General features: G+C 34.2%; 1 protein-coding gene across 1 annotated transcript in view; it reads left to right on the top strand.

The window, feature by feature from the left end:
- The window catches only part of SCAMP1 (secretory carrier membrane protein 1), a 127,698-nt gene that overhangs the window by 55,597 nt on the left and 53,767 nt on the right, over positions 1–18,334 (top strand). Inside the window, exons 5-6 of the mRNA XM_004766832.3 lie at positions 1,444–1,572; positions 5,670–5,829. Of these exons, the coding sequence (XP_004766889.1) occupies positions 1,444–1,572; positions 5,670–5,829 (289 nt within the window). The remainder of the gene's footprint in view (positions 1–1,443; positions 1,573–5,669; positions 5,830–18,334) is intronic.

The raw sequence follows: 18,334 nt of genomic DNA, 5'->3' as shown, positions 1-18,334 counted from the left end.
TAACAAACAGTGAGGAAACAGTTTGTTTTAGTAACAAACAGTGAGAAATTAAGAGTTAGACTTTGTGGTGTGTTACACATGTAAGTACTTATCATCTATTAACTCACTTAATTGTCAGTATAATTCCCTGAAGGGTGGTATAGTTGTTATTCTCTTGTTATTTCTACTCTTAAATTTATGAAGAAGTGTCAGATTTTATAGATAGATGTCTTCAGATTTTATCAAGTCTTCAAGAATTTAAGGTACCCAGCGCCCCCTAGCCAATAAATGGCTAGGCACTTCTGTTTTCAGATCCCGGTTCTTACATTGCTATTCTCTGCTCTTCTCCAGATAGTATGAGACTTGTATGAGAAATGAATATGAAATTTGGGAAGAATTATAAATAGCGCAGACATGTTGGGAAGAATCAGACATAGGCATTCTTTTTTTTCCCACTATAAAGTTTTCTTCTTCTATACAAAGTATATAAAATCGAATTTTCAAAAATTGTGGCATATTATTTCTAAAATGAGAAATGGCCTTTAGGTATTGTGTTTACCTTCTGTTTTTAATGTTTTGACTTATTTAACTTTAGTGTTTTTATTGCTTCCACTGCTTCCTAAGCCCTATTTTTCAGTTTCATTTCTTTATAAGGAAACATTTTCCCTCCGGATAGTTTGAATTTATTTCTCCTGTAGGTTTATTGAAGTGTTATAATTTCTTAGCTTCCTTCTTCTGACTGTTTCATATTTTCTCCTAGTTTTATGGTTTTCTTACATGGATATTTAGAGTGTTAATTTTTCAGACTTTGGGATTTCCAAATTGATTTCTTGGTATTAGTTAATCATATGTTCCTTCATGGAGTTAGCAGTAGAAAACTCAAGATTCAGAAGCTGGTCTTCCCTCTCCACTTGGGCTAGGAATTATATTCAAAGATTTAAGGTGCTGAAGAGGAAATTGTAGATACTTAAAAACTGCATGACTTCTCATGACAGACTCTTGGGACTTTGAGAAATAAGTCTGTTTTCAGGGTAGAGTCACAGGGTATGTCTTTATGCTCTTTTTTTTTTTTTTTTTTTTTGCTTCTTGTATCAACTGTACGTATGTGGTTCTTGGTAAACATTATATGACACTGGAAAAATATTTTACCATCTAATGTTTTCTAAAGTGATACTCTGGGGGAATTTTTTTTTTTTTTTAAGATTTTATTTTTAAGTAATCTCTACACCCAAGGTAGGATTTGAACCCACAGCCCTAGATCAAGAGTTGCATGCTGCATCGACTGAGCCAGCCATGTAAAAATTTTTAAAAATGCAGAGCTTGGCTTTCAAAGCTGTACAAATGTAGAGATACAGCATTCGACTTATAAAACATCTATTAAAAGAACAAATAATGTTCTTTGTAATGAAACCAAAAATAAGAATAGCCCATATTGGTCCTAATATATATTTTTTTAATTTGCAGGAAGAAAAAATAATTGGCCACCTCTCCCTGGCAATTTTCCTGTGGGACCTTGTTTTTACCAGGATTTTTCTGTAGACATTCCTGTAGAATTCCAGAAGACAGTAAAAATTATGTACTACTTGTGGATGTGTAAGTATAAAATAAATTGTATATTCAACAGAGTGTATGTTTTATTGTCAAAAACCACCCTTTTTGGAATTCAGATATTAAGGATAGTATCACAAATGGGTTTTTTGGTATGCTCTTAATTTTCAGAATGAAACATATTTAGGTATTACAGAATTAAACTATGTGACAATCTAAACTGAGGAAAGCCTATATGAGAACCGGCATTCTTGAGGAAAGGACTTCTTTGTCACATATATAGTATTTTTTGAGGAAAAAGGAATAGTCATAAAATTTTATCTAGGCTATATTTGTTTTGAAAAAATTATTCTATTTTTATGCAATGAAGGCTGTTTAAAAATTCTTTAAAGCATTATGACTTTTTAAAAGGGCCATAAAATAGTATTATAATTTTTTTAGAGCTTTGAGCACAATTTACTTTTTATTTTCAGGTGGTTGATAAGTACCTTTATTATTGGGAGTACCTAGTTAATGTTGGATATTTTACTAAATAGAACATTAGGACATATATTTAGGCTGTGGTGCTTGCATTGTTTTGAGTATAATTACAACTCATGTAATAACTAAAATAAAATGTAAAGCTCTTTAACAGTTTGTTCTATGTACACAGAATTCCAGCTTACTGTCTTTCACTTTTACTCCAAACAATAGTCTCAGCCCCTTTTAATGTTATTATGTTAGTAGGAGAGGTGTAGCTGTCATAACCTCTCACCTGCGTAACTGCTGGGTAATGAAGAATTTGTAGTGTGCGTTCTTGATAGAGGAAATTTATATGTGTTACTGTATATTTGGGGAGCCGTTTTTTTTCCCCCTCCTAAATAAATGAGACTATTTTCCTCAAAATTATTTGGAGCATTCTTCAAATATGTGAAGCTACTTTAGAATGTGAGTATTGATTTCTTATGGATAGTACATTCTTAACTCTTAGTTTTCTTTGAGATTTTGTTGTTGATCTCGTATCTTGCTAAATCTCCAGTGTAGGTAGTATTGTGTATTTTTAACACTAAAGGTTTTGATTTTATATTTGTACATGTAAAAAAGCCATATATTTTATTTAATCAATATATAATATGTGCATATATATAGTAATTATTTCTTAATGGGCAGACCTGGCCTAGCATTTTAGGTATAAGTCCTTTGACCTAGTGGAAAAACAGGCTTTGTATGGGAGAGATAGGGGTTGGAAGAAAATTCTATAAGGAATTGAGTAAATAAAGATTGATTGGGAAAGGTAATTAAGTTTAACTGAGTGGCTACTTTACTATTGCTAATTGTTTCAAAATAGGTCTGTTTTGTTTTAGAAATATATAACTTTCTGAGGTTTTTAGAATACAGTTTTTCTTAATCCTGTTGCATTGACAGATTTAAAGTATTTAAAGAGGTCTCATTATTTAAAGAAACATTACCTGGAATAAGGTAAGATCTAGTTCTAGCTCAGTGATGTTTCTAAATTTCATAGAATGGAGATTGTTTTAATAAGTTATTTTTAGGAAGTGCAACCTGTTAATGATTTCAAAGTTGATGAGTACTTTCACCCTGTAGTAATAATTATGATGAGAAAGAACATTTATTGAGGATTTATTTGTGCCAGGCACAGTACTAATCACTTTATATACATGATGTTATTAACTCCTGACTACACTATGAGCAGGTACTATACTACCCAAGATACGGAAACCAAAGCTTAGAGAATTGGAGTAACTTGTTCAAGACTACACAACAATTAGGATTTGAGTTGGATAACTTGGCTCCAGAGCCCAGAGTCTAGTTTTCCATGTTGTACAACCTACAGAGTACCAAAATGAAGAAGTAATTTGTGCTTTAAACCCAAATAAGATGAACATATACTTTCAAAGGTACCTTACTTGAAATAAATAATTTACTCTGTAAAGGAACTGAAGCAATTATAACTATCAACTGTCAAATGAATCTTAACCTCTTTGAGTATATTCTTGAATTTAAAAAATAAACCAAGCCATTTAAAGATGAATTAGTGAAGAAGATAATTATACTGTTTAAAATCTGTTTATGTTAGGTGTCTGTGTTGTAATGCAGAGCTTATCAAGAAGAATATTATAGTGATAATTGCAAATTTAGGTCCACTAATAATAGATCTGAATGCTTAATAAAGTAAATGGAAATTTCCTGTGAAGTTGAGTCATTCAACTTACAAATCATGTAAACAAAATGCCCTAAAAATTTCTTCAGTGTTATATGTACACCTGGAATCCAATCCAAGTAGATTGGAGTGGGATTGATATTAGTAAAAGAGAATCATGTGTTTCACATTATCTTGCCTTTCTGGGTATTTTTAGATCTGTATGTAAGTGGACTGATAGTTTAGTAAGTAGGCCCGGACATTATACTTTTCTTTGGGGTACAACTAAATTACTTATTGATCATGGTTTTTGGTTACTTGACAACATTTAGAAAGGAATTTGAATAGATTACACAAAATTTAATTGATATTTTTATCAATTATTGGAGGAATTTTTAATGAACCTTAATGTACATATCCATATTTTTCTTTCTTTCCTTAGGCAAATTAGGAGATAAACTTTAAAAATTCTCTTAAGGTTGAAGTTTGAAGTATAATGTGAATACATAAACTTTTTCAGGCAGTTGGATCCCATTTAATGTTAAAGAATAATTTCTATTTTATGGTCTTTTGAAATCTGTTTTTAAGCCATTGACAAAAACTACTTTTATTGTGAGGCAAATGATCGTGAGTAAATTTATTAGTAAACTGGCTTTCGTGAAAGTTAGAAATCCTAATTCTAAATAAATTTAATAAGGAAGAGTCTTCTATGTATAATATAATGGAATGAAGTTTTAAATGTGGAAGAGCTCCTGTATTATTATAGCTGAAAAATTGAAATGTAGAGGTTGATTAGCTCAATAGTATATTTCTATAACCCAGGTGTTTTCATTCTTCCTCTGGTGCCCTTTTTCTTACTCTAGAGTTTGTATATTTAGCTAGTCATTAAATGAAATTTAGAGGTACCCTATAATGTATGTCTTCATCTCGTTTTGTTAATTACTAGTTTTATTTTATCAGTTGAAAAGATTTTAAAGTTTCTAATGTAATATAAGATAATAATAAGTTCCAAATTTTTGTATTTGGATTTGCTAGGTTTTTCATTTATTTTTAATTCAAGTAGGAATTTGTTGGCATATTTTTCTTGTATTAAATTGAACATTATTTTAACTTTTGAAAAGTATTTATTTCTTTTAATTCAGCCTGTGAATAAATTTTTAAAAAATCTTTTAAAAAGGTTACTAATTATAATGAGTAAGTGTAGTTCTTTAGGATCAAAGTCTAGTTAGATGGTTCTCAGATTTTTTGTTTTAGGTCTTTCTGGATATGTAATTATTAACAACATATGAAGAGTTTTCCATTAACTGTGTGCATTAATTAAAAGAAAGTTCTGCCACAACAGCTGAAATGCATTATTTTCTTTCTTTAAAAGTAAGTTTGATCCTCTACCAAAAAACTGTATTTATCTCAGCACTTTAAAAAATGATAACCCTATGAGGATGAATAATCCTGAGAGATCGAATATATAGTCCCTGAAATTGCTACTGTATTAGTATTTTTAGTTCAATGATTCTAATTAATTGCTTAAAAATGTTACAATGAGATTGCACAGAGCACTTCTCCAGTTTTCTCCTCCTTGTATAGTCCACTCTGGGAGGAGTCAGCAGCTACTCTGTAAAAATGTAATTCAGTGTATAGGCTCTTTTTCCTCCCAAGTCCTGGTCCTTTTCCCTGGCAGGGCCTTGAATCAGGGGCCACATCAAGTATTTTCTTCTCAAAGAGGAATCCCTTAAGGCACTGCTTCTCTGATAATAGCCCATTAGGAGAGTATCAAACGGATTGTCGGATTGTCGCTAAACACTGCATAAGTTAGGACTCATTTTCCTGTATATACTGTTTTCAAACCAAATGTGTAAAAAACAGCAATGTTTTTTTGAAAGATACTAGCTGGAAGCAAGGGGTAGAATACATTTGCTCTAAAGAATTTTTTCATTTACAATTTTTGTTGAATGAATTCATAACTTGAATGTAAACATTTCTATTTTGTTTTTTGATTCCACAGTCCACGCTGTAACACTCTTTCTAAATATCTTCGGATGCTTGGCTTGGTTTTGTGTTGATGCTTCAAGAGGGGTTGATTTTGGATTGAGTATCCTGTGGTTCTTGCTTTTTACTCCTTGTTCATTTGTCTGTTGGTACAGACCACTTTACGGAGCTTTCAGGTAAAATGTGTGTACTTTGAAATATACTCTTTAAAACCTGTGAAGTAAATAATTGGTAATTAACCTTAAGGGGGAAATTGATACATTTTTACTAAAATTTTTTGTTATTGTGTAGCATACATTCTGATAAATTCATATGTAACATGTCTTTGTAGATTTTGTAAGTCACAAAATCTCATTCTTTTCTCCTACTTGAGAAGGATCAAACATGAAAATAGAGCAATGACAGTAGTCTTATATCTTAATATTTTGTAGAATAAATATGCTATTGTATGATACACTTGACATTAAGGAAAATTTTGCTCTTCATTTCCCTTTCAAACAAAAAAATCACAAATGGTGATTACAGTCTAATTCTTAAATGAACCTAGGTAAGATCAATATAGCTATGATATTTAAAGGGAGTCACTCTCACCTAGCCAGGTAGTTATTTTCTGTGTAAATTTTTGGCTCTTCAAATGGTCTTGAATTTGAGAACCATTAAGATTATAAGATAATAATATTTCGCATGATATATTTTAATCAGTGGTTAGGATTAATATCTCCTAAATACATGTTCTATGAGGTATTAATAAATGTTGCTGAAAAAGGGACTCATTAGCTTAAGTTTGGAAAAAGCTGGACAGTAAAGTTAAATTTCTTCAATTCAGGATTGCTTAGATTTTTTTTTTACATTTTTTAAAAAATTTTTTATTTTTTTATAAACATGTATTTTTATCCCCAGGGGTACAGGTCTGTGAATCGCCAGTGCTTAGATTCTTTTAAGAGCCTCATGTGATTTGTGATTTGACTATGAAACCATTTTTTTGTGGAACACCTTGTTGGACTATTGTTTTAAGAAGTAAATGTTGGAAGGTGCTGATTTAGATAATAGTTCTCTATGAGTCCATATATTCGATCATTTATCAACTTATTTTTGAGTAAACTTGTATATGAGTAATGAACCTTTTTCAGCTCTCATGAGTGAGGGGCAGCATTACTAGGAAATAGGTATGTATTGTGCAGATGTTATATTGGGGAAATTAGAGGTCCACATTCAGGTGGTTTTTTTTTCCATTTCAACATGCAATTTCTTTGATTAATCACAGTGTGTATTCCTTTGTCATGGAATTAGGAACCCAGATATGTAACAGATGAAAAAAAAAAAACCCGGAAGGAAAGGGGCAAAGATGAGGGAATTTGGGGAGAAAAGTGGTCATTCAACAGAAAACAAAATTGGTTAAAATTGTAATGAAGGCAAGAAAATGGATGGGAGGAGGGAAGAATCTTTGGATATATTATAATATGGAGATTAGTTATCAAGGAATGGGGAAGAGGTGTCCCCTTTGGATGTGGGATGGAGAGGAATAAAAAGGACCTATTTATTCTTTCCATGATCTAGGAAGACAGTTACTGGTGCTCTTTTCCTTGTCATCTAAGCCTGGTGTACAAGGTTTTTAAATTTTTTGACATCTGGCTTTGGCTTCTGCCTGTCTGCTTCTATCATGTTACTAATATATTTGTAATGATGCTGCTGGGTAGAAATGGGGTTGTTCTTGAGTCTTTAAAAGTGACGAGAGGAGGTGCCTGGGTGGCTCAGCTGGTTAAATGGTTAAGCGTCTACCCTCAGCTCAGGTCATGATCTTGAGATCCTGGGATTTAGCCCCACATTGGGCTACCTGCTAAGTGGGGAGCTTGCGTCTCTCTTTGTACCTCCTCCTCCCCCTCCACCACTTGTCGGGGTGTGTGTGTGCATGTGCGCCTGTGTGTGTGCACTCTCTATTGCTCTCACATAATCCCTCTGCAAATAATTAAATAAAGTCTTTAAAAAAACAGTGATCTAAGACTAATGACCTGATTTTAAACCTTCTATAACTAATGTAGCCAAAACAAACCACTAAAAAAGCTAGCTTTCTGCCTTTTATTACTTGAAGTCACTCAGTTCCTTTTATTTCCTTTCTTTGCCAGTTGAAATAAAAATGCTTTGTCGAACATTTTTACTTCTGTCATTATTAATCTGTAGGTTAAGTGCTTAGCTGCATCTCAGTCCTTTAGAGTTTATCACAAATGATTAATTTTCTGGGTTTCCCTGTTCAGAGCAGAACTGAGAGGAATATTATTTAATGGGGAAAGTTGAAATTAAAGTATGTTACATCATTACTGTTCCTTCTCAGTATGTAACTTTGGCATTTCTTTTATCCACATTGCCACATGTTTCTGAGCCTGTCTTTCCCGCTGTATCTGGTAGTTTGTTAAACCTGTATTGATGACAGCTTTTTCCTTTAAATGTGAAAATCTCAAACACAGATACAGTGGGTGTGATTCTTGATATTAAATATAGGGCTTTAAATAGCCTTATTCACATAAATGCTTTATTTTAGATCAGTTTTGATAGGGATTACTGCCTTTGAGAAAGGGCAGAGTCAGGATATGCAAGTGTTTCATATTTTGTTTCAAGACTGGTGATTAAGAAATGAAAACAAACATTTGGGGCGCTTGGGTAGCTCAGTGGGTTAAAGCCTCTGCCTTTCACTCAGATCGTGATCCCAGAGTCCTGGGATCCAGCCCCACATCGGGCTCTCTGCTCAGCAGGGAGCCTGCTTCCCTTCCTCTCTCTGCCTACCTCTCTGCCTACCTGTGATCTCTGTCTGTCAAATAAATAAAATAAAGAGATGAAAACAAGCATCTGAGCATACTATTTAAGTCAGTAGAAAATGGGTAGCTAAAACCTTTTTAGGCCAGGTTCACAGGTTTTCTGAGAGAAGTTGCTTTTTAAAGTAGATATTTAGTTTTCATAAATCAGATTCTGGCGTGAAGCTAGTATGCTTTTTAAAAGTTTCAGGTTTTCTTGTTTTAAGATTACCTTACTTATCTATTAATTTTATTTTATTTTTAATTTTTTTTTAAGATTTTATTTATTTATTTGACAGACAGAGATCACAAGTAGGCAGAGAGGCAGGCAGAGAGAGAGAGAGAGAGAGAGAGAGAGAAGCAGGCTCCCTGCGGAGCAGAGAGCCCAATGCGGGGCTCGATCCCAGGACCCTGAGATCATGACCCAAGCCGAAGGCAGCAGCCCAACCCACTGAGCCACCCAGGCGCCCCAATCTATTAATTTTAAAAATATTTATTTGATAGAGACACAGCGAGAGATTTTATTCATTTGACAGGCAGAGATCACAAGTAGGCAGAGAGGCAGGCAGAGAGAGAGGAGGAAGCAGGCTCCACATGGAGCAGAGAGCCCGATGTGGGGCTTGATCTCAGGACACTGGGATCATGACCTGAGCTGAAGGCAGTGGCTTTAACCCACTGAGCTACCCAGGCGCCCCCTTGCGCACAAGCAGAGGGAGAGAAGTAGCCACCTAGGTGCCCCTCACAGTTTTCATGTTTTATTCTTCTCTGGCTAATGGTGTATTTGGCTTTTCTGCCATAAGATTATTTAAATATCTCCTGAATTTTATTTCTCCAGGTTAACCCCCAAGAAGTGAAGAAAAGACTAGTAAGCAATAAGGTGCACCTGGGTGGCTCAGTTGTTTAAGCGTCTGACTCTTAATTTTGGCTCAGATCATGATCTCAGGGTTGTGAGATCAAGACCTGCCTCCAGCTCACAGCTCACACAGTGGTTAGGGAGCTTCCTTGAGATTTTCTCTCTCCTTCTCCCTCTACCCTCCCACTCCCTCAACCAAAAAAAAGAAAGAAAAGAAAAGAAAAAGAAAAAGAAAAAGAATGGTAAGTAGTAAGAAAAACTTGGCTGGATTGTTTTAGAATAAACTAGTTATTTGTTGGGGGCACCTGTGTGGCTCAGTGGGTTAAAGCTTCTGCATTCAACTCAGGTCATGATCTCAGGGTCCTGGGATCAAGTCCCGCATCGGGCTCTCTGCTCAGCAGAGAGCCTGCTTCCCCCTCTTTCTCTGCCTGCCTCTCTGCCTACTTGTGATTTCTCTCTCTGTGTGTCAAATAAATAAATAAAATCTTTAAAAAAAAATGCATGCATTTATAAAAAAAAGATGTTTTTCAAACTGTGTAAAATACTGTTCTGTATGAGTTATCTTAGTTTTCCACCAAGAAACTGGTTTTACTGTTATACTTATATAAAGGACTTTGTCCTTCATAATGTTATCCCTCCACCAGAATCTGAAGGACCATGTAGAGAAGTTTCAGATATATGTGTTTTTAAAAGTTAAGTTTAATAGCTGTCAAAATTAAGTCTGCACTTGTTATGTTGTCACTTACATATTTTAAAGAGATTATAACTTTGATCTTAATTTTGTGCTTCCGCAAATGACTAAGCATTATGTAAATACTTTAAGATATTAAGTCATTATTATTGAGGCAGTGTTTATTGGAAATAGACTGAAAACGGGTAAGAATCCTGGCTTCTCTGCTTAAAAGTGTTGAGCTCCTAGGAAAATGCAGAACAAAACTACTGCCTCAGTATGTTGAATGTAAATAGGGGATAATATTTGCAGAGTTGATAAAAGGATTAGAGATAATATATGCAAATACTATATTTTATAGGTTGTCAATGATAGCTGGAATTAATAGCTGGAATTAATGATTTGTTTTTGTGTTAGATTTTGTTATTTACTTTTAGTCCATTAAAATGTTACTTGTTATAAATCATCTTTTGCTGCTTTTAGTTCATTGTTCTCTGGTGCCTCAGTCTGAGCTAGAGGAAATCATAATTTATGCTAGGGTGTATGTATATCCTTGTGTTGGGAGATAAAAATAAACACTAAAAAACCCAGTATGATAATCTAGCCTTTTAATTGGAGGTTTTTTGTCTCTATTTAATATAACTACTTATTTATATGGATTTATATCTGCCTTCTATTTTTTTTGAAGAGAAATAATTCTTATATTTAATTATGAAAAATTTCAAAAATAGCAAAGTTGAAAGAATTTAACATAGAACACCATATATACACTGTCTAAATTCTATCCCTAACATATAGATGCTTTATAAGGTAAATTGACATCAGTAACTAGAGCTCAGTATTTGTTTACAGTTTTGATTTGTTCTTGTGTGGTTTTTTTTTGTGTGTGTAAAATCTAAATTTACAAAATCTATCAATATATAATGCAGTATTACCATCACCCCAGAAAATTTCTTAGTGCCCCTTTTCTTGAATTATCCAGAGGGTACCTTAATTTTTTTTGTTACTGAATTTATTTTTTAAATTTAAGTTAATTAACATATAATGTATTATTGGTTTTAGAGGTAGAGGTCAATGATTCATCAATCTTATATTATATCATGTATATCATTATATCATGTACCCTCCTTAATGCCTATCACCCAGTTACCCCATCCCCCCATCTGCTCTGGCGTCCCTTGGTTTGTTTCCTAGGATTAAGTATCTCTTATGGTTCATCTCCCCCTCTGGTTTTGTTTTGTTTTATTTTTCCCTCTCTTCCCCTATGATCTTCTGTTTTGTTTCTTAAATTCCACATATGACTGAGATCACATGATAGTTGTCTTTCTCCGATTGACTTATTTTGCTTAGCCTAATACCCTCTAGTACCATCCACATCATTGCAAATGGCAAGATTTTTTTTTTGATGGCTGCATAGTATTCCGTTGTATGTATACTACATCTTCTTTACCCATTCATCTGTTGATGGACATCTGGGCTCTTTCCCTGCTTTGGCTGTTGTTGACATTGCTGCTGTAAACATTGGGGTACAGGTGCCCCTTTGGATCACCACATTTGTATCCTTGGGGTAAATACCCAGTAGTGCAATTGCTGGCATGTATGGTGGCTCTCTTTACAACTTTCTGAGGAAACTCCACACTGTTTCCCAGAGTTCTGCCTTCTATTTATATGTACTACTTACTGCATAAAACATACCGGTTATATACCTTTTTCTTTCTTTGCCTTTTGGATCAATAAGTTCTACTTTTTAAATATATTTTACTTTATTTCTCTGTGGTTTTTTTTCTTTTTTTTTTTTTCCTTTTTATTTCTAAGATTTATTAGAGTGAGCTTAAGTGTGAACAGGAGGTGCCGAGGGAGAGAGTCTTCTGCAGATTCTCTGCTGAGCTCAGAGTCTGACTCAGGGCTCAAGTCCACAACCCCAAGATCATGACCTGAGCCGAAGGCAGAGGCTTTAACCCACTGAGCCACCCAGGCACCCTAAGCCAAAGTTTTTTATTTGTTGTAGTCCCACTTGTTGGTTTTTGCTTTTGTCACTTTTGCTTTTAGCGTCAGATCAAAATAGTGCCAAGAATGATGTCAGGGGGCTTACCACTTGTATTTTCTTCTATGAGTTGTATGGTTTCAGGTGTTTCATTCAAGTCTTAAATCCATTGTCAGTTAGTTTTTGTGTATGATGTAAGATAGTGGTCTAATTTCTATTCTTTTGCTTGTGGCTGTCCAGTTTTCCCAATAGAATTCATTGAAGAGACTCTTACACTCCATTGTATATATTTGGCTCCTTTGTGTGGTACATTAATTGACCAAATATATATGGGTTTGTTTTGGGGCTCTCTGTTCTGTTCAGTTGATCTGTGTTTCTGTCAAATTAATCTTGTATTAATTAATCTTGTGTTTGTATGCTATGACCATACTGTTTTGATTACTGTAGCTTTGTAATAATAGTTTGAAATCAGGAATTGTGATGCCTCCAGTTTGGTCCTTCTTTCTCAAAATTGCTAAGGTCTTTTGTAGTTCCATACAAATTTTAGGATTGTTCTATTTCTGTGGAAAATACCACTGGAACTTTGATAGGGATTTTTTTGAATCTGTAGATTGCTTTGAGGAGTGTGGACATTTTGACAATATTTTTCCAGTCTACAAGTATGATGTATCTTGCCATTTATTTGTGTTTTCAGTTTTATGCGTCTTCAGTTTCTTTAATCAGTGTCTTACAGTTTTCAGTGTAAGGGTCTTTCATTTCCTAAGTTAAATTTATTCCTAGGTATTTTACTCTTCTTTATGCAGTTACAAATAAGATTTTTTTCTTAATTTCTCTGTTTAATAGTTTGTTGTAAATGTAGAAAAACAAAGAATTTTTGTGTATTTATTTAGTATCCTGTAACTTTACTGAATTTTTTAGTTCTAACAGGTTTTCAGTGGAGTCTGTAGAGTTTTCTATATATAAAATCATGTTATCTGCAAATAATGTTAATTTTATTTCTTCCTTCTGTTGTGGATGCCTCTGACTATGATTTCTAGTTCCATATTGAGTAAAAATGGTGAGAATGGGCATCCTTGTCTTGTTAGAAGAAAAGCTTTCAGCTTTTCACCACTGAATATTATGTTAACTATGGGCTTATCATATATGACCTTCATTATGTTGAGGTATATTCCTTCTATACCCACTTTGTTAGGAACTTTTTTCTTAAAGATTTGTTTATTTATTTGGGGGGTGGGAGGGGCAGAGGGAGAGGAACAGAGAGTCTCAATTAGACTCCACACAGAGCACAATGTGGTGCTTGATCTTAAGACCCTGAGATCATGACCTGAGCTGAAACCACGAGTCAGATGCTTAACTAATTGCACCATCACCCACGCACCTCTTTGTTCAGATTTTTAATAAATGTATGTTGAATTTTGTGAAATACTTTTTCTGTATTGAGATGATTATATGATTTTTGTCTTTCATTTTGTTAGCATGGTTTATCACTTTGATATGTGGATGTCAAACCATCCCTCCATCCCTTCATCATTGGAATAAATCCCACTTGATCATGGTATATGATCCTTTTCATGTATAGTTGAATTTGGTTTGTTATTTTTTTATAAGATTTTATTTATTTCTGCCAGATGGGGAGAGAGAGCACAAGTAGGGACAGGGTAGAGGGAGAAGCAAACTCCCTACTGAGCAGGGAGTCCAAAGTCGACTTGATCCCAGGACCCTGGGATCATGACTGGAGCCGAAGGCAGACACTTAACCAACTAAGCCACCCAGGTGCTCTGGTTTGCTATTTTTTATTATTAAGCAATTAAAAATAAATTATTTAAACATTTTGCAAACTGGATGAGCCTCAAGAACATTATTCTAAGTAAAAGAATACAGCAAAAGACTACATATTCTAATTCCATTTCCATAAACTGTCCAGAAAACAGAAATGTGAGAGACATACAACATATCAGTAGTTACCTGGGGCTAAGAAGTGGTAATGGGACTGATTGCAAATGAGATCCAGGAAAACTGAGATCCAACTAAATTGATTTAGTTTAGAACTTTTGAAAAAAAGTTCTAGACTGATTATGGTGACGATTGTACAACTCTATAAATTTACTTAAAAAAATCAAACAGACCCACAGAGTGATCTTGATCAAAATGTGCACACAAACACATCAACAGAATTTCACTAGAGAATATTTTTTAAAGTGTTACTAGTATACATGATAAAATTGAGAAAAACTAACAAAGAATTCAGTACATAAGATTCTACTCCCAACAAATTAGATAACAGAAGAAATAAATTCCTGAAACATACCAATTACCAAATCTGAATCATGAACACACAGAAAATCTGAACAGACCATTACTCACAAGGAGATAAATCAGTCCTCGAAACGTTGTTTCAGTCAAAAAAAAAAAAAAAATCAGTCCTCGAAAACCTCCGACAAACATAACTCTAGGACCACGTGGCTCTACTAGCGAATTCTAACATTTAAAGAAGAATTAATACCAATCCTTCCAAAAAGTACCAAACTCTTCTTAAAAAAAAAAAAAAAAAAAAAAAAAAGGAAACGCTTTCAAATTCACTTTATGAGGCCAACATTATTCTGATACCAAAATCAGACAAGCGCATTACAAGAAAATTAGACTTCAGTATCCCTGATGAACACAGGATTATTTTGGCTATTTAAAGATTCTTTGACCTCATTTAAATTTTATAATCAATTTTTCTATTTTGCTAAAAGATAAATATGCCCCCTTGGGATTCTGATAGGGCTTGAGTTAAATTTGTAAGCCTCTTTGGGGGGGGAGAACTGATATCTTAACTATATTGAGTTTTGTGATCCATGAATATGTGATATTTCTCCATTTATTTAAATACTTCTAATTTCTTTCAGCATTGTTCTTAAGCTTTAATTATACAAATTTTTAACTTACTTTGTTGAATTTATTCCTGAGTCCTTTATCTTTTTTATGTCATTCTGAGTGAAATTATTTTCTTAAGATTGTTTGTCATATGCAGTTTGGAAATCCAATGGGACTTTGTATATTGACCTTATGTTGTTCTGCCTTGCTGAACTCCTTCATCAATGTAGTCTTGAGATTTTTCTCCATATGTAGGATTATGTCTTATGCAGATAAAAGGTTTTGTGTTTTAATTTCCTCACTGGATATCTGTGATCAATGTACCTTTCTTTCCTTCCTTTTGTTGATTATACTTCTAGTAAAATGGGAGCAGAAGTAGAAAGTTGAAAGGTATGCTTTGTTCCCCTTTTTAGGGGGAGAGCATTCATCATTAAGTATGATATAGTTCTAGAGTTTTTATGATTGTCTTTTATTGGTTTGAGGAGCCTCTCCTTTATTTGTACCTTGTTAAGAGTTTTTAATAATGAATTGTAGTGTATTTTTCCAGATGCTTTTTCTGTGTCGAGATAATCATGTGGTTTATTCCTTTATTAATATGGTACATTACATTGATTGATTATTAGATATTAAACCAACCTTGCATTTGTGGGATAAGTCCTATTTAGTTTTGCAAATCCCTTCTGACAGCTGCAGTGAAGGTGCTGATTTTCATGCCTTATCTATCACGGTTGAAATGTCATCCCAACATAGTATAGGGAAGGGAACAGTTCAGTGAAAATGCTACAGACTCATGCTATTCTTAACCAGAATAAAACTGTTTCTCAGTTATATGCCAGGGTATGGAAGTGGTTTTTTGTTTTATCCCGCTTTTTAAAATTTTAACTTTTTGAGGAGAGGATTTGTTGACTTTGTCATTGTGTCATGTTGGAAATGAATTTCCGCTTCTTGATTTTTAAGTTTCAGGTGTCTGGCAGTCATTTCCTACTATTCATAATGATCTTTCAACTTTTCCATGGCTTGTATGGTCCCCCTTTCACCCTCCTATATTTACTCTGTCTCCCTACAGTTCTTCCATTACATGTAAGATAATTTTAGTTTAGGTTGATATTTGAAGTTCCTCGTTTACTGCTGTGTAAATAGTATTTACAACTGGACTTTTTTTTTTTTTTTAAAGATTTTATCTATTTATTTATTTGACAGAGAAATCACAAGTAGATGGAGAGGCAGACAGAGACAGAGGGAAGCAGGCTCCCCGCTGAGCAGAGAGCCCGATGTGGGACTCGATCCCAGCACCCCGAGATCATGACCCGAGCCGAAGGCAGCGGCTTAAACCACTGAGCCACCCAGGCGCCCCTGGACTTTTTTTTTTTGTACAACTGCTATTACTGCAGTAAATAGTTGCCTTGTTTTGGTGTCTTTTTACACACACACACACACACACACACACTTCTTTTTTCTGAATCTTTGTGGATTTCCTGGCATAATTAAAAAACGATGCTCAAATATGTTAGGTGGTCTGTTTCGTCATCACTCCCCCTGCTGCCATGAAGACCTTGCTTTTAGAGTTCTTGTTCCTCCTCTCTTCATTTGAACTGGTTGGTTTCTGTGTAATCCTGTATTTTCTTTTCTTTGTCTTCAATATTATATTTCTATACCAGGGTCCTGTCTCCTGTCTCCCCGCCCTTCTCCTCCCCCCACCCCCCGCCCCGTCTCTCTCCATTTACTCTGTTGTTGTTTTGTTTTTTGGCCTAGTACATCTTCATCAGAGAAAAGGGTATACGAAAAAGTGTTCTTTTTTTGAGTCTTAGCATATATGGGAGTGCTTATTTATTACCACACATTCAGCTCATAGTTCGATTGGATATAGGTTGGAAATTATAGCTCTCAGAATTTTGAAAGCATAATTTCCTTGGCTTTTAATGTCATTATTTCTATTGAGAAATCTGATACCATTATGATTCTTAATCTTTTCATAAAGCTCATTTTCTTTTTTCCTTTTCTTGGAAGTGTCTAAGATTTTCTTTTTATCCCTAGGCATCTTTTTCATTTATTGCACTAGTCACTCTTGGATCCTTTTTACTCTAGAGACAGAGCCTTAATTTCTGGGAAAATTTATTACATTGTTTCATTGATTTTTTTTTTTCCTTTCTGTTTTCATTGTGTTCTTTTTAATAAATTAGCTAATCAGATATTGGGAATCTGGTGTTCTTTTTTTTTCCTTGTATTTTTCATCCTTTTGTTTTATTCTGTTTTCTAGAATATTTTAAGAATCAGGATGACATTAATCTTCTGAATACTAACACTGAAAACTAGAAGACAGTTGAATAGTGCTGTCATTTTGCAAGAAAGATAATTTCTGAGCTGGAAATTAAATAAACTATGAAATTCAGTGTATGATAATATGGACAACAGAATTTCACAAAGTATATCTTTCCTGTATCGCTTCTCAGGACTCTACTGGAATAATATGATCCCTGCCAAAATGAGAGAGTAATGCATGAAAAAGGAAAACATGGGGTCTAGAAAACAGGACTTATAATACAAGAGAGAGGACTACTTTATTCCCAAGATAATATTGAAGAGTGGTCTCAAGATAGAAGTTAGTGGCCATCCTGAGGCTTTATCAATTCATATTTTAGCTGATCAGAAGATTTTTTTTTTAAGATTTTATTTTTATTTATTTGACAGAGAGGTAACACAAGCAGGGGGAGTGGGGGAGGGAGAAGCAGGCTTCTCATCGAGCGAGGAGCCCCATGCGGGGCTTGATTCCAGGATGCTGGTATCATGACCTGAGCTGAAGGCAGATGCTTAATGATTGAGCCACCCAGGCGCCCCTGATCAGAAGATTTTAAGAGAAATATTTTCAAGAAGATAAGATTGATAGAATTTTTAATAAATTTGAATGTGTTAAGAGCAGATTTTCACAAATTAATAGGAGGTTAGTGATCAATTACAGGTAAATATATATATATATATAAAGATAGTTGCTAAATCTAGGGAAATCTAAAATGGCTGTGCAGAGTAGAAATTTATTTCCTGTCTCAGCTGTGAATAAGTTTACTATATCTTTATGGCTATAAAGATATAGCCATATTTGGAAAATGGAAACAAAGTGTTTATGTACAGGGTGGGGCTAGAGGTAGGGAAGAAGGATTTAAAAGAAAGCAAAATCCTTATTTCTGGAATAGTAAGTTGCTATTTAATGTTCAAAAGAAAAATCAAGTAGTAGTAATATGAGTATACTGCTCAAGGTTATGGAGGCAAGTGTCCAAATAATTAAGAATTAAAAAAATGATTACATCTAAAGAATGGCAATGGATTGTGGAAGAATTGTGGAGGTGTTAGAAGATAGCTTGTTTTTTTGTTTGTTTGTTTTTAAAGATTATTTATTTATTTATTTGACAGAGATCACAAGTAGGCAGAGAGGCAGGCATAGAGAGAGGAGGAAGCAGGCTCCCTGCTGAGCAGGGAGCCCGATGCGGGACTCGATCCCAGGACCCTGAGATCATGACCTGAGCGAAGGCAGCGG

The sequence above is a fragment of the Mustela putorius genome, unplaced genomic scaffold, assembly GCF_011764305.1.
Source record: "Mustela putorius furo isolate JIRA1106 unplaced genomic scaffold, ASM1176430v1.1 tig00537350_pilon_pilon_pilon, whole genome shotgun sequence".
NCBI classification, from domain to species: Eukaryota; Metazoa; Chordata; class Mammalia; order Carnivora; family Mustelidae; genus Mustela; species Mustela putorius.
Note: the sequence above shows the minus strand (reverse complement) of the source record. Positions and strands in the feature narration are given on the sequence as shown.